Below are 15597 nucleotides of genomic sequence, written 5' to 3'. Positions count from 1 at the left end.
ACTCTCAAAACGTTTGAGAATCAAGGATCGAGAACTGAGCCTCGAGGTCTTGCGAACGCATGTGTATTTTATGTAAGTAAATGTAAAAAACTACGATTAATTTAGAAACTAGAAAATTCAACCAAGTTTAGCATGATGTTTTAATTACATCAAACTGACCTTCTCAGTGTTGTCTTCTTTATAAATGTTAAAAGTGGCACCATCCAAAGATAACTGAATCTTGTACTTCGTTGTCCACTCATCAATATTCCTGGCTCCTTGAGTAGCAACAGCACAGATAACATAGTCATACAGCAGATCAATTTGTAGGTAGTCATTAAGGTCATCCGTAGATCTGGGTGCCCAACCACGGTCATACGACTTATTTCTCTTCAGTCGAGCAAACCAAGGTTTATACCAACGACTATAATGTGTTGAGGCTGAGAAGCTGATGTCTGGGATTGCATCATTTCTAGCCACACCAATGGCCGGACTATGACATGCTGTTAAAAGACATTTATAATCACCACTCAGGGTCTTAAAATATACTGTTATGTATCATTTCTATATTTTACTGTGGCTGCGAAAGGATTCAGACAACTTTCGAGGTCAGAAACTTAGATCACTCTTATCCATTAAAAGGTTTATTTGTGGCCTCCAATGTCACCATCAGCTAATTCTGCAATAACTCTTTACGCTTCTTTCACATTTTATTTGTGTAGGTAATCGTATTGATTTGCATGGGTTACGAGGCAACATGGAATTACTTTTTTATGACATAAAAAGTATAATACTTCTGGGCAAAGTTATGCCGTTTTTTTCGTGCTTTTTTTCAACGTTTAAAAGTTACTCAGAAAAGTTTAAAAATTAGACAGATTCGAAGGCACGCTCAGTTCCACTGAGGCTTGTTGAGTTATCTCCAGCAATATTCAAAGTGACGTACCAGTGACTGAAAGTTGTACACAGGATGGATTAAAGCATTTGAAACAGAAAATGTGGACGAATTCTGTCGTGACAGCTGACTCATGGCACTTTTTGGATTGTCAATGATTCTTAAGATTATTCATGTTCTCGCCAGTCTCCCTTGGAGACCTTGGGTTGATGTGTAATATTCCTTATTTCACACTTTGGGACACCAGAAGTTTTCAGCCTCTTCACCACGGTTTTCCTAGCGCTTTGATTGGTCATCTTTTCTGGTCAAGGATCTTTAAGTGGTGAGCTCTCTTTACTTTTCTACATTATTTTTTTTCGGTTAAAATACAGTATTTTTTGTTTCCTTTAATCAAATTGTGTGATTTTTGAATGCATAATGGTGAGAGTAAACTGAAATGCACTGACAAAGGAGCAGTCCTGAGCTTTCTGAGCAAGTGAAAAAGAGTAAAAATACCTGTCGCCGTTGTTACATGTACAGTCACTAGTGTTATTGGCCATCCTCGTGCAAAAGTCACATTGACAAACACACCTGGCTTTTGCTCCACTCCAAACACCTCTGTTCTCATACACATCCCACCCTGATATGCCTGTGGTCGGAATCGCAGATATCTCGTCAGCAGTCCATAAACAACATGCCTCACTTGTGAGTTTCTGTCATCATTTCCCATGAACACCTAAGATTTAAAAAGTTATGAAATACAGTAGTATAGGTATATGGACCCTGCAAGCAAGTAGATAGGACGTCACGGGTGTACTTTGCGAAACCAAAACAAATCAAATGAAAGCAAACCGGACATAATCAACTAAAAACGAAAAGTTCAAGGCTGACATGATATATCTCAAAATGAACTGTTACAGGGTTGCCAGTCCTGCTTCATTTATTGTCATATAGTTGTTTGGTAGACAAACAGAACTTTGGCTTCCAGCAAATAAGAAAAATGGAAATGACCGTCGCCCAGTCCGATACTTTACAAAAGTTTGCCACTAATGCAAAGTTGTAAAGTTAATTTATTATACCATCAATTGGCTTGTTTAAGTTTCCCATCAATAAGATTGCGTTTTCTAAGGCATTTGCTCCATTTTTAAAAGGCAGTAATTATGTGAGTTGTAACTTAAATAAGTCTGTTTCATTTGGTGTATGAAAAAGGAAAATAAGTTTTAATGCTATGATATGACTTTTTTTGTTATTCAAAAACAGCATGTGTTTAAAAACATTTTAAAATTGTCATTTTATCTATTAAATAACATGTATTCTTTCTTCACGATAGTGATCCACTATTCACCATACCTTAACATTTCCACCTTCCCTGTAGTCTGTCCAAGTTGTCCCATCTGTTGATAACTGTAGTCTGTAGTTCTTCACCCACTGATCTGCTCGAGAATTCCCTTGAGTGGACACAGCACAGATGATATGAAGTGTCTGTAGATCAATCTGTAGATATGGGCTAGTGTCACTTGTTCCTGCACACCATGATGATCCTAATGTGTAGTTCAGTCGACCATTCTTGGCTGGTGTCCTGGCATTTCGTTCAGAAGAAGCAGCTATGTCACCATCTGAAATTCTGTCATTTTCCAAACCAAGATCCCAATTGGTACAGGCCCCTATACCAAATCAAATCAAATCAAATTGTGATGTTTATTACGGAAAAAGATACATAGAAGGACGCTCCTTAAAGAGAGAAGACCCTCCCTAATGGATTAGTGTCGCTTGCCTCTGCTCTATAAGATGATCCTGTTGTGTAGTCTGGTCGACCATTCTTGGTTGGTGTACTGGCAGTTCATGCCAACCTCTGATATTAAGATATCACTAGTACATCATTAAGCAAGTGTTTTCTTGTTAAAAAAATGAGAGTCCTATAGACCTCAGAACAACAATAAAGAAAAAAAACTTGGACATTGACCTTACGCTTAAGAACAGTGCTGTCTGGAATTGAATGACAATAAAATACGAAAGTAAAACACGTTTTTCACGCTTTTTTTGGTACCAATCCCTTCGTCGTGTCGAAGTGTGTCGAATGTCTCAATTCAGAATTACTACGGACCTGCGCCATTGTTCCGCAACTGTTTCTCAACAATATTAGTCGAGGAGCCTTGGTATTGGACATGACGTCAGGCAAACTTACCGAGTTTCAAGAAGGTTTTTCAAACTACGCAAACTAGACCCAGTGTTCTTCCCAGCTGTTTCTATGCCCCGTCACACAACAGGGGAAGAGAACGCGATATGTGAACAGAATAACATCCTTGATTTGGAACTAAACCTAAAAATCATCAATTTTCCATTGACATCAACACACCGCTACTCCAGTAACAAAAATATCACAGAGACATAACGGAAAAGTTAAGTGAACAGTTAATTTTTAAGTAATTGTTAGGGTTAATTGGTTGATTTTTAACTAATTAATTCTAAAAAATAAAATTCTCTCTTCAAAATTATTCGGAAGCATCACTGTTCCAAATTTCGTTAAATTGATGTAGAGTTCTTTATACAAATTCGTTACAAACACAAGGCTTATAATATTTACAGCATGCACTTAGTCAAGTGCTTCAAACGAAAGTAGTCGGCGGTGTCAGCCTCAGCAATTTCAAATGCAACACCGAAGTGTTTGTAAGGAAGTTAATCTTTTATAACTTTAAGTTATACAACTCCTTCGGGTATAAAAAAAAATCCAAGGATTCTCTCTATGATGTTCTTTCAAATTATTTTGTCCAAAATAAATTTGAATATTTTCTATGAAAGATAAAATTCAAGTAAATTTTAAGGCCATCACTTTTGTTTTCTGGGGGGTGAAGGAAGGTTCTGTTCAAGAAACGTTGTACTTTTGTCAATTTTGATTTGATCCTAGATCAGGGGCCTTCATAATGGTGAGACTGAATCCTAGCTCTGGAGTGATAGTTATTTTACTAAAGAAGAACGCAGTACCCGCGATGTCTTCATTTCACATTGCTACCTCGGAATGAAACGAATTATTTTTGCAGTTTCGGGAAGCCAGCTTCGATGTTTAACCGTACACGAGCCATTTGGAACTAAGAACGGCTTCAGTTGGCATGCAACAAGTTAGAAATAATAGACTTAAAGATCATTCTTCGTATGCGTAAACACCGATAAAAATGATTGGAAACATTTAGGGCTTCTTCATAGGAGCCCGGTTGACTGGGGTGGCCCGCTTACCGGGAAGAATTTCGCCTTGGTTTCATATGAGAAATTCAGCCCAGTTTCCGAGGTGAGAAAAGGCTGAAGATCCTGGGGACGAGTTTTGCCGCGAAATTAGAAAAACAAAGCAAAGATGGCGAAACGCAACCGAGATATTACATTTGCGCCTATCATGGCTTTGGCAAACCTTTTAGCTGTATCACTGCAGTGAAACGGGTTGCTAACGATGTGGAAAATTCATTAGGCAAAGGAAAACGATGCCATTCGGGCCGCCGTATTGAGGAAGCGAAATTATTCGTTACGAAGGTTGAAACGTTATTGCTAAGAATTCATCCCGGTAACCGGGATGAAGTGTTCATATGACAACATTTTCAGCCCGCTTACCGAGATCCCGTTTGGAAAAACCGAGATCTCGGTAACCGAGCCAGGTCACCCCCTCATATGAACACATCGGAAATTTTAGAAAGGATTTAAAGGAAAGGCGTGATCTCGGAAACCGGGCCCGCCCGGTCATAAGGAGAGGCCCTTAGTTGCCAAAATTAACCCGGAAAAAAGGCAGAAGTTAATTATCACGAATTAATTTCGTTTAGAATTAGCTTCAACGCAATATTTTTCATTCTAAAGAGTTTGAAATGTCGCGACTTGTGAGAAGTGCAGCTTTGTTATTTACGACGTGCACCTGAGAGTCGCCTCTGTCATTGAGTGTTTACTTTAGAAATTACCTCAATCTAACTGAGGCTAAAATGAGACTTTCGATCTCTTTTGAATGCATAAGCACTGCATAATTACGTTAAGTAGTTAGTTGGAAGATTGACATCATGATTGTCATATAAATTTTGTAGTGTCCAATCAACTGTCATTAATCTTTTTTCGCAGGAGTATGCGACTGGTAGGGTGAATTAAATTTACTTGGTGGACTTAGGAAAGACTAGATATATTTATATACTGCTTGGAACAGCGCACGGTGTTGAAAATCAGCTTTGGTCAAGGGTGGCGACTGAGAATTTACTACACACGGTGTATCACCATTTCGAGCTTCAATTTATCCGCTGACAATAAAAGAAATTTTAAAAAATAAATAGCCGAAATCTGTGTTGAATATGGCAAAGGTAAGCATAGCTTCAGTTCGAAGCGAAGGTCATCAACGAAAACTTACATGCCTGGATATCTCGCTGAAGTCCTCGTTTTGGCAAATCTCAGATTTTGCAGGGTTTTGCAAGCCGTCCTCGCGGGTTATTTTTGGCGGCCAACTTTCCTTTAACATTTCACTTTCCGAAAGCTTGCGGAGGCTTACACCTTTTCCTTTAGAATTTTAGTATGTATTTTGACATTCAACCACAAGACAGTGTTAGGAGTGTTAGTAATTGTTTTCACAAAAGTCAAACAGGTCAACAAGGACAAAGCGTCTTTAATTTGAGAGCGCTCAAGGATGCATTTGTCAATACTCTTCATGTTGTCATCTTTGGTTGAGACAAAATCTAAGCTGTGGTTCAAAATACTTTTAATAGCTAAGGTTATATGTCTAGTAATAGCATTGACACTAATACAGTAATCAAAACAATTTCGTCGATGCAACATTCCGATGGAAATGAAGCTTCTAGCTACATAACAGGAAGTAGATTAATTTGAAACTGAGAAGTAAGTTGATGACCAAATACGATCCGTTACACTGTGCGGTAATTTCTGTAATAAACTAGACGCATATCTGTGTGAACTCAGACTTTCAATATCGCACATCTGGAGTTATCCTTAGGGGACTGCCATATTGCCCTTGTTACTGTAGTCACGCAATTTCATCACTGCCGGTCACGAATAAGTCTACTCGTGTTTATTTTTGTCTGCTGGAGTGTAATGAATTTTGTTATGGTACTAGACAACAATCCGAATAATATATCATGATATAGGAGTAAGTTCCTGTAGATGCTCAAGGTTGAAATTCAAGGACTTTTCAATGACTTTGAAGGCCAAGTTTTAGAAAATCGGGGCCACTTTTGGAAAGGTTTGCATAGGCAGTTTTAAAATCATTTAATATTATTTTTCGCTTTTCCACGAAAGTACTGCAATTTTCAACTTGAAAATTGCTAAAGAAAAAGCATTGCAAAAATCAAGCCCTAGTCCTCAAATTCAAGTACTTTCAAGGCTTTGAGTTTTTAATATTTAAATTCAAGCATCTTCAAGGACTTTCAAAGCTTTTACAAACCCTAGGCAGGTCATGGATTTGTCTTTAACTGCAAGGAGAAGGGAATTTTTTATCTATTATTGGTACCAAGTCATAGTTTGTTGCCAAATGTTCATCCAAAGAGAGTTGTCAGAAATCAGTAGATTGAAACAATATTACCGATCAATAGTTCATATTGTTTTTAATAGAAAAATCTCAGAATATTTAATACTGGTGATGGCCACAACAAGAGAAGCAGTGCTATTTACAGTTTTAGTATATTCAATTAGAGGCATTTGACTTTCATAACATACCAAGAGGGAATACACATATTTTGACTTTTTTGTGGGTTTAAAAATATGTCATACAAAAATCTGAAAACCACATCAAAAACCTTGTGCATTCAACTATTATTTCTTACAGGATTTTTGACAATTGATTTACTTTCAACTGAGTCAGACAATATTCCTTCACTGTAATCACTTTTAAGATCTAAACTTACTTCAGTTCCACAAACATCAGTTTTTGGAAAATCATCTGACAGTAAATATTTGTTCAAAGATGAATTTTCATAATCTTTTGCCATACTGAATAACATTAGATAAGGTGTTTGAATTCCAATAACTACATGATTTTACTACAGAGTAGCAGAGTGAATAGACAGCCACAGCACAATTCACATTCAACTTTCTGGTTTCACAGTCATGACTCTGAAAATGGGCTCTATATTTTTGAACTTTATCAATTTTAACCCCTTTCAACTCAAATATATCATTGTTATGTATACTCTGAAAATGATGTACTAAGCTATTCAGTGATGATACTTCAAGCAGCACACATGTACCTTGAGGATGGCTTCTACCATAAATATCCTTGCATGAGAATCGAATATTTTCAAGCCAACATTGCCTTTACAATAGATAGCAACTGCAGTACATCCTTTTGTCAAGACAAAATTGTTGAGATTTTCAGATATAAGTGATTGAAAGGCCCTATCTAAGTAGGTACAGTACTGATATCCTTCTATTGTAGCTTCTTGATGAATAGTGCCAGTGTAACTTTCACTGTATTGAAGTTCCTGATCAGTCTTGAACACATTTAAAAGTGTGGGTAATTCTGTCTGCATTAAAAATGATTGTCTGGGTCAATTCCACGTTGCGGACGTGACATTTAGAGGCAAAATTTGGGTATTAAATGTCTCCTAAAGCCAGATCCACTTTATTTGAATTGAAATTAGTCATGTCATAAAATTACCTGTGAAGTACCTTTTATTTTGCCAGAAAACATTTTGACTATCTCTTAGAGATCCAGAGAAAATAATTTTTCAAAGTGTGTTGCGGATGTGACTCCTAAAACAACCATTGATTTGAATTGCTTTTGGTTACTTCAAATTTCCTGTGAATTGAAAACCTTTTAAAAAAACTGCATATACTAACTAAATGCAATAGTAACTGTGCTTCATAAATCTGAAAAGATATTATAGAAATTACTTGTTACCATGAATTTATTGACAAAAATGTTGTGTTGCGGACGTGACCAAAATTTGTTGCGGACGTGACATTTTGGGGATGTTCAGGAAAGAGCTTTTCATTCACCCCTAATAACGTTCAGAGTAATATGCCACTGAAGTAAAAATGCTATTTTTATTGCTTTTATCTGTAAATTGGGAAATAAATAACAAATAGTATATATATAAAGAATAAAGATGTTGTGTTGTGGACATGACCAAAATTTGTTGCGGAGGTGACATTTTGGGGATGTTCAAGAAAGAGCTTTTCATTCACCACTAATAACGTTCAGAGTAATGCCACTGAAGTAAAAATGCTGTTTTTATTGCTTTTATCTGTAAATTGGGAAATAAATAACAAATAAAATATAAAAACTTTGATGATCTAGGTCGTTTTGTAGGTCAAAGGGCATTTATATATTTTTGGAAAATTGTAAAAAAGTGATAGCTTTACATATATCATAATATGTCTATAATTATCATTTGCTGTCATTAAATATGAACATATCTTCTCATGTTTGAAAATTTTATGAGGTTTTCTGGGTTTTTACACATGTGTCATGTCCGCAACGGTCACGTCCGCAATCCAATATCTCTTAAATAGTTGACAAATTTGAGCAAGCTGGGGCGTCAAAATTATCATAATACTTAACATTAAGAGCAACATAAATAAGATCTGAAACAGTTGAGAACCTACATAGAAATTAAATAAATGTTACTCTGAATCATACCCTGAAGGTCACGTCCGCAACACTTTTTATGTCTTTGTACGTCTGAGACATTAAATGTTTGAGAATTTTTTTCTTTTTGCATTGAAAGGCTCATCCTAGTGGGTAGTTAAGATCTCAAAATCTGATTCATGGCAATCAATTTCTTTGAGATATAGCAATTTAGATATTGGTATGTAAAATGGCTTATTCGGTTAATAAAAACCCTCAAAAACAATGGCATCACACAAACTGGGCGTGTCCACTACTGCCAATCTAGATTTGGATTCTTATAGAACTATGCATAAGCTTTCATTAAAAGTAAGTTTGGCTCTCATATTTTGAATTTGAAAATCTGTCAAATTTTCATGTCTCATGTGGAATAGCCCTCTGGTTAACTGAGACAAACTTGAATACAACTGATTTCCAAAATTGATTATTGACACCAGATCATTAGCAGAATTAATTTCCATGTTTGTTGTTGTAAATCAAAGAGCATAACCTCATTGCAACACATTGTTGTCCTGAATTTTGTCCAAATACCAACTCATTAGCTTGGCTATATGTTGCCGTTATTGTTTTGCTAGGGTCAATGTACATTGGAGTAGGACCAAGGTTTTTCTCTATATCTGAACTCAGTTGAAATTTACAATAGTTTGATACGTGTGTCTGACTCTTACAAAGACACATGGTTCTATTACAAGAAAACATTGATAAATACCAACCTGCTCTATAGTTCAATTTAATTATCCTTCGATATACCCTTACAGAACAATTCAACAAATACTTCTTCTTATGTTTTGTAACTTTAGTTAATCTTACCCTCTTCGTAAATTACGTTTACAAACATTATTTGTAACTCTTCTGACCTTCACATAACGACGTAACCAAGAGGAATTCGGTATGCTTCAGGGACGAATACGCTCATAACAAAAATTCCTTCAGTTTTCTGCCCTTTCTTCTGAGACGTTTCAGAGCAGCTTCTTGTATTCTACTGGGTTCTCGGTCACGTCTAAATACACGGTTGTGTTTACATGTAAACATAATATGAGATAGCTCGTTTGATAAAGCAGGTTTCGCTTGATCGTCCTCGATAGAAGGTTCACTCGTAAAGGATCGCTCGTAAATTGATCTCTCGTAAAGTTCCCGGACTGACCCATTCCCAAAACGCTCCACAAGTTTTAGTGTGGGTCTGCTGATAACAGTGTGACTTTCTATGTATATTGAGCGTAATAGCCATCGAATTTCTTTCGCGTACATCAAGCAAACAACTGTCCACTAAGGCAGCCATTGCTTTAAACCATGCGCTCTAGAGTTCATTCTTGGCATGCGCTTACTTTTCACGCGTGCGCTGTAGTGGAACTGCGTTTTGTGACTGAACGCAACAGAGAGAGAGGAAAAAAAAAAAAAACAAAGCCGAATTTATGCCTTGGGCGTTTCCTTCGGAAATTCCGTTTCGATTCGGAACTGGAGCGCTAGAGTTATGAAACATTTGCACCATTATATAATAATTATTGCAACTCTGCCGTCTTTTTTTATACTTATCATACAAACACAAACCGTTCAATGGTGTAAGGAAATCACAAACTGATACAGATAACTTTAATCATTCGTTTAGCATTGCAAAGCAGTGAAACAATTGCATATTAAAGATTAAGATAATTTTCAATTCTTCCTGTGCCTCGGAGATCGCCGAAGCCGAAAGCGTTAGACATACAACAAATGGCTCACCTGATACCAAAGAAAGAGACAAAGCCAGGTAAACTGTTACAAATTGTTCGTGATCAAGTTTCCACATGTCGTCTACGTCTCTATCAACAGGTCTAGAAAGGAACTCTATCTTCGAAGGAATCCCGTCGAGACTTTGTTTTGCTTCAATTAATACCTTTGTTCTTTTGAACGAAACTTCTTTGTTTTAAATAAATTAAGCTTATTGGCTGTAGTTGAACTACAGAGTTGAAGCTCGATCAAGGTATCTCCAATCACGCTTTAGTTAACTCTGAATTGCGACCCCAAAAATATACTTTCAGAGATCTCGGCCGACGAGGATGTAATAAATCTAATAGGCTAGTGTCGATTTGCTTGAGCAAGAGAGTCTGGTAACTAATTGTGTACACCAAGTCGAGGCTAAGGGGAATACGCGCTTATTTTGAGAGCAGATCGGAGTGACCGTTAGGTGGAATGTGATGTTTTGTACCATCTCGGCGTGTGAAAGCAACTCTAAAAAAGGCCAACTTTTTCGAGTTTCCAGGGAAAGAGAGCTTGAGAAAGAAATGGATTGCCTTCTGTCGTCGCTCTGATACTGGAGTTCACGTCCATCAAGAACTTGCATATACAGTAAAAACCCGCATATAAGAGCCTGGGTTTTAAGAACCTGTTCAAACGCGACAAAAACGTAGGCAATTTTTTGGTCAGAAGTTTTTTTCAGACTAATGACCAACCAGGCACTTTTAAATACACTCGTGCACGATGCAAAACTTGTCCTTTCATTCACAACACTGAGAAAATATCGGGACCCAAACGTTCCATTAAGATCACCGATCACTTCACGTGCACCTCCGCCAATGTAATCTATCGCAGAACTTGCACTTATTGCAAAAAGATTTACATCGGCGAAACAGGCAGAAGACTAGGTGGCCGATTCCGAGAACACCTTCGCGACGTGGAGAGGAATGACAAGGACACATCGAAACCAGTCGCTAGACATTTTAATTTACCTAATCATTCTAAGCAACACATGGCAATCTGCGGTCTTTCCTTACACTTAGGTAGCACGGAAAGCCGGAAAACTCTTGAACGAAAGCTCATCTTTCAAACCGGCAGTCTAACTCCCACAGGTATCAACGAACGCTTTTCATTCCACTAATTCATTCGTGTTTTTCTTGTTGCCATGTTCCCACAAATCACGTAGCTCCTTTTTCTGCCTTTAAAAGCACACACAACCCACAATTCCTCTATTCGCTCCGATGAAGGGCTAACGCTCGAAACGTCAGCTTTTATAATCGCAACGGTGGCCAATTTACCATTTCAACTTTGATGATATATTCAAATTATTGAGTTACCCCCACCGATGCAGCCTCAAACAGTTTCTTTAGAAACTATCAGCCTTTAAAAAAACTCAAGGCTGGAAACTTCAACCGGTCCCGAACACCAACCGTCGCCACTCGAAGGCCGATAAATTCCACAAGAGCTTAGCTACTACCTACCCGTTCCAGCGGCAAAAGTTTCCAAATTCCGCTGCATCGATCCGAGAGCCACCCCGTTTTACCATCCATTCTGGCTAAATTGCTTTGTCGGGTACTCGTAATCCATTTGCCTTATTGGACGGAGACAGAGAGTCAAACTCGATGGTGTATATTCTTCGTGGAGAACCGTTAAAACGGGTGTACCACAGGGGTCCCTGTAGGGTCCACTCTTATTTAATTTGTATGTTAATGATCTTAATCATTCTATTACTAATACGTCCTTGAAGCCATACGCCGACGACACTACTCATTACGCCTCTGATGTCTCACCAACAGTCTTGCAGTATATAATTAACTCTGATCTGAGCGTTCTATCGAGATGGTTCTCAATGAATTTTTTACAGATTAATGCCACCAAAACGCAAGCTATCGCTATTGGCCAGTCTTCATACCAGTATGATTTCCATCTTAATGATTCTAATGTCCATACAAAGGATACACTCAAAACCCTAGGGGTGGTCCTAGATAGCAAATTAACATTTAAGGTGGCTCTATACAGTTTTTCGGCGCGCGAAGCATGGGTACGAATGGCGCGAGCGCGCGAGTATTTAAAAGAAAAACAAAAGTAAACATGGCGGCGAGACTTTTATCGCGAATCGCGTTCCACTTACAAACTCCTAAAAAAGTGCTTGAAGATACACTTCTTTCGTCTTCTCTTGACGTGGTTAAACTGAGGAGTAAATTCGCAGCATTTATTGCGCCGCTATCAGAGAGGGTAGACGGTCGTGATCGAACGCGAAAGAAGTCGCAGAGTGGTCACGGTACACTTTTTATGGTTGGAGGCTTCGCTTTGAGCTCCATGGGCGATGATACACTGAAAACGGCTGGAGTGTCTGCAGAGGTGCAACTGACACAGGAAAAACAACCACCAATGCGTGACGAAAAGGGTCGGTTTTCACATAAGAAACCCACTCGAAGTGGAAACGTGGAGGACAGGACTCGTGGGATAAAGGAGTGGAGGGCAAAGAGGAAATTAGATTTTAATGGGATGGTAGAAGATTGGTCGCCACCGAAAAAAAAGAGAAACCCGTTTAAGTCAGGTGTAGTTTAAATTTTGTTTTCACTATGTGTGGCACCTAGCAATTCACCTAAAAGTTTTAAGAAAAGTGCTTCCTTAAGTCTTTCTTTGCTCTAAAAATTGTTCTCAATTTGAATCGCATCATTGACTTTCTGATTGACATTGCATTCTGATTGGTTAACGAAGCGAGGTATTTAGCACAGAATTGCAAAAATCCATTACTTCACTCGTGAATTCCGCCTTAAATTGTACTTGATATCGGTTTTTGCATGCAATTTAATGCGGAATTCCCTCATCAAGTAATGAATTTTCCAATAGAATTTTTGTATTATACCACAAATAGTTCATAGCAAGTTGTTTCGTCAATATGATTACACCTAAACATTTTGACATTTCATTTTAAAATTCCAACAAATGTTTGGTTACAGTTACAACCTAATAATACAATTACCATTAACACGTACAAATATTGAATTTTAATCAGAAACAAACAAAGAAGGAAAATTGCATTCCACATGGAAGTAGAATTATGGACTTAGATGTTTTGAGAAGTTCATTGAAATGTTGTCAGCACTGTAAAGCAGGTAAGAAGAAACAATTTTTATCTGCTCAAAGAAAATCACAACTAAAGAAAAGTCAAAATGAATTCTCAATTTTATGGTAAGTACATGTACACATAACTTTGAGGCTATAAAATGAACAGGTTTCCAAAGAAACAGTTATGTGATTAATTAAACATGTACATCTTCAAAACATTACAAAACTTCTCATAGGCAATAAATTTTTGGGCAAGTTCTTACCCTATACCAAGTGTCACACAATTGTATTTCTATTGATAGCAACAAAAAATGTTTTTTGGCAAATTTGGAACAAACAAGCATTGTAAATTTTCCACAAACCACAAGTAGCATTTACTGCTTTTGTAAAATTTTGTTAATTTTGCAAAAAAATTTACCTTTGCTCATTTATTTCAAAAGAGAAAAACGAAAAAGACGCGAAGTAGTTTATATCAACGGGTCACAATTCAGACTTATATGTAACAATATAACAAGAAATCAATATTTTCCAAGAGATAATCATCCTCGGAGACCCAGGGGCTGTGAGTCGATTTCAAGTTAGGGCGTGAAGAGCCCCTGGGGACATTGTCTTACAAGACTAGTTCCAAACGGTCGCAGTCGTTCTGCCATCTGATTGGTGCCAGAAAATCTTTGTGTTTTTCTGCCCAATCAGAGTGAACTGTGCTTTAGAGTCCTTTCGTGTATTTTAACACGGACATATACTACTAGCTCAGTTGCTCGCTATGTTTGTTTGGACCGTGCGACGGAGATTTGCTTGAGGTGAAAAGTTTCAGTGTCGGCACACAATGTAAGAGAAATCGATCAGATTGTCAGCGAAAATCTTACCGGAAATTATACTGAACACTTTCGCAGGTATCACTAGAGAACGTGTTTTAAAGTTTGCGAGGTTTGTATACAACACGATGGTTGCAGTCATTGATATGTCGCTTTGAAAGTTAAACGAGATTTAAGCTTAAATCTTTCTAGATTTTTTGCATAATTTGCTGTGACTGAAACTTTGCCAATCCCGTGAAGTTATTTCGTCGCACGGGCCACGCAGGTATGTCGAGCAACTGGTACTTGCGCAACTTTCTGTGCATGCCAAAATCTAATCTCATCTTCGCTTGAAAAAACAGAAAAGCTAAGCGTGGAAACTTTTGCTTATTAGACGTGGGTAGATGACCCTGTACTTCTAGGCTGCCATTTGCAATAAAGCAAACCCGCCCTTTCTATCCAATATTTCTTGGTCTTTGGTTTTGTTTTTCCCACTGAAATCAGCATCGGATCGATTCCCAATGATCAAAGGTATTTAACTTGGTCTTCAACAATCGACAGAAGATGTGAAATGACAATGACCAAGGAACTAGAAGAGAATCCGTGGCCTTCCTTGATCAAGAATTTCAACACTCTAGACAGCAGTTGAAAGATTAAACTCTGTCCAAAGCCCTTCGGTAACTGCCCGAAAACATCTCCTTCCCACGATGTTCTCGTTAATAAGTTTTTGTTCAGATTTTAATTAGCTAACCGGAAACACAGCTAAGCTTTCTCTTAGCACTTGCTGGATGTCGTCCACGAACTTAACGTTTTCTGCAACCTTGGCCGTATTGTGAACGACTTTACTACTAAGATTAGATTTTGGCGCGCACAGAAAGCAAAAAGCTACGTAGGCGAAAGCGCCAGTTGCTCGACATACCCGCGTGGCCCGTGCGACGAAATAACTTCACGGGATTGTATATGTCCGTGTTAAAACACACGAAAGGACTCTAAACCACACTTCACTCTGACTGGGCAGAAAAACACAAAGGTTTTCTGGCACCAATCAGATGGCAGAACGACTGCGACCGTTTGGAACTAGTCTTTAAGAAAATGTCCCCAGGGGCTCTTCATGCCCTAACTTGAAATCGACTCAGCCCCTGGGTCTCCGAGGATGAGAGATAATAGGACCATCTGCTAGTACAAAAAATTTAAAAGCGGGATTCCATTGCGTTTTGGCGTAGTTGCACAATTTTTCATTGCTTTCCGGGGGGACAGCGCCCATCAGAGCGTATTTTGAACTTTTCGATTTTTCAGAAAAAAATGTGCGACAAAGCTGATATAATTTTCGAAAAAGATTAATTAAAAGGGTCTTTTATAAAAAATAAAATGAATGACGAAACTTTGCAATTGAACTGTCAGCGGATTCTCGATATTTGTAGTTAACGTTAGTGGCTCTTAAGTTTTGCGTAGGACTAATTTTGGAAAGCAGAAGGCCGAAGGCGTAGCAAAATTTAAGACTTTGCTTCCAAGATGAACGATCCAAGACTCAGTTTCTCGAAATTCAATCGATTTCCTACCGTTTTACA

At 37.9% G+C, this 15597-nt stretch overlaps 1 protein-coding gene and 1 pseudogene across 3 annotated transcripts in view; one reads left to right on the top strand and one right to left on the bottom strand.

Moving 5' to 3' along the window:
* Nucleotides 1-15597, bottom strand: part of LOC111335295 (protein sidekick-2) — a 67444-nt gene that overhangs the window by 9265 nt on the left and 42582 nt on the right. Inside the window, exons 1-4 of one of the 3 annotated variants that reach the window (XM_088737418.1) lie at nt 10167-10474; nt 2201-2514; nt 1442-1586; nt 160-482 (exon numbers count right to left, since the gene is read on the bottom strand). In XM_088737418.1, the coding sequence (XP_088593544.1) occupies nt 160-482; nt 1442-1586; nt 2201-2514; nt 10167-10233 (849 nt within the window). In that variant the 5' untranslated portion in view covers nt 10234-10474. Of the gene's footprint in view, nt 1-159; nt 483-1441; nt 1587-2200; nt 2515-10166; nt 10475-15597 lie in introns of those variants that run through there. The other 2 variants (XM_088737417.1, XM_088737419.1) reach the window with 2 other exon arrangements.
* On the top strand, nt 12208-13362 carry LOC148719844 (uncharacterized; annotated as a pseudogene).

The sequence above is a fragment of the Stylophora pistillata genome, chromosome 11 (genome assembly GCF_964205215.1).
Source record: "Stylophora pistillata chromosome 11, jaStyPist1.2, whole genome shotgun sequence".
Taxonomy (NCBI): Eukaryota; Metazoa; Cnidaria; class Anthozoa; order Scleractinia; family Pocilloporidae; genus Stylophora; species Stylophora pistillata.
The sequence above is the reverse complement of the archived record's forward strand: the minus strand, read 5'-3'. Positions and strand labels throughout refer to the sequence as shown.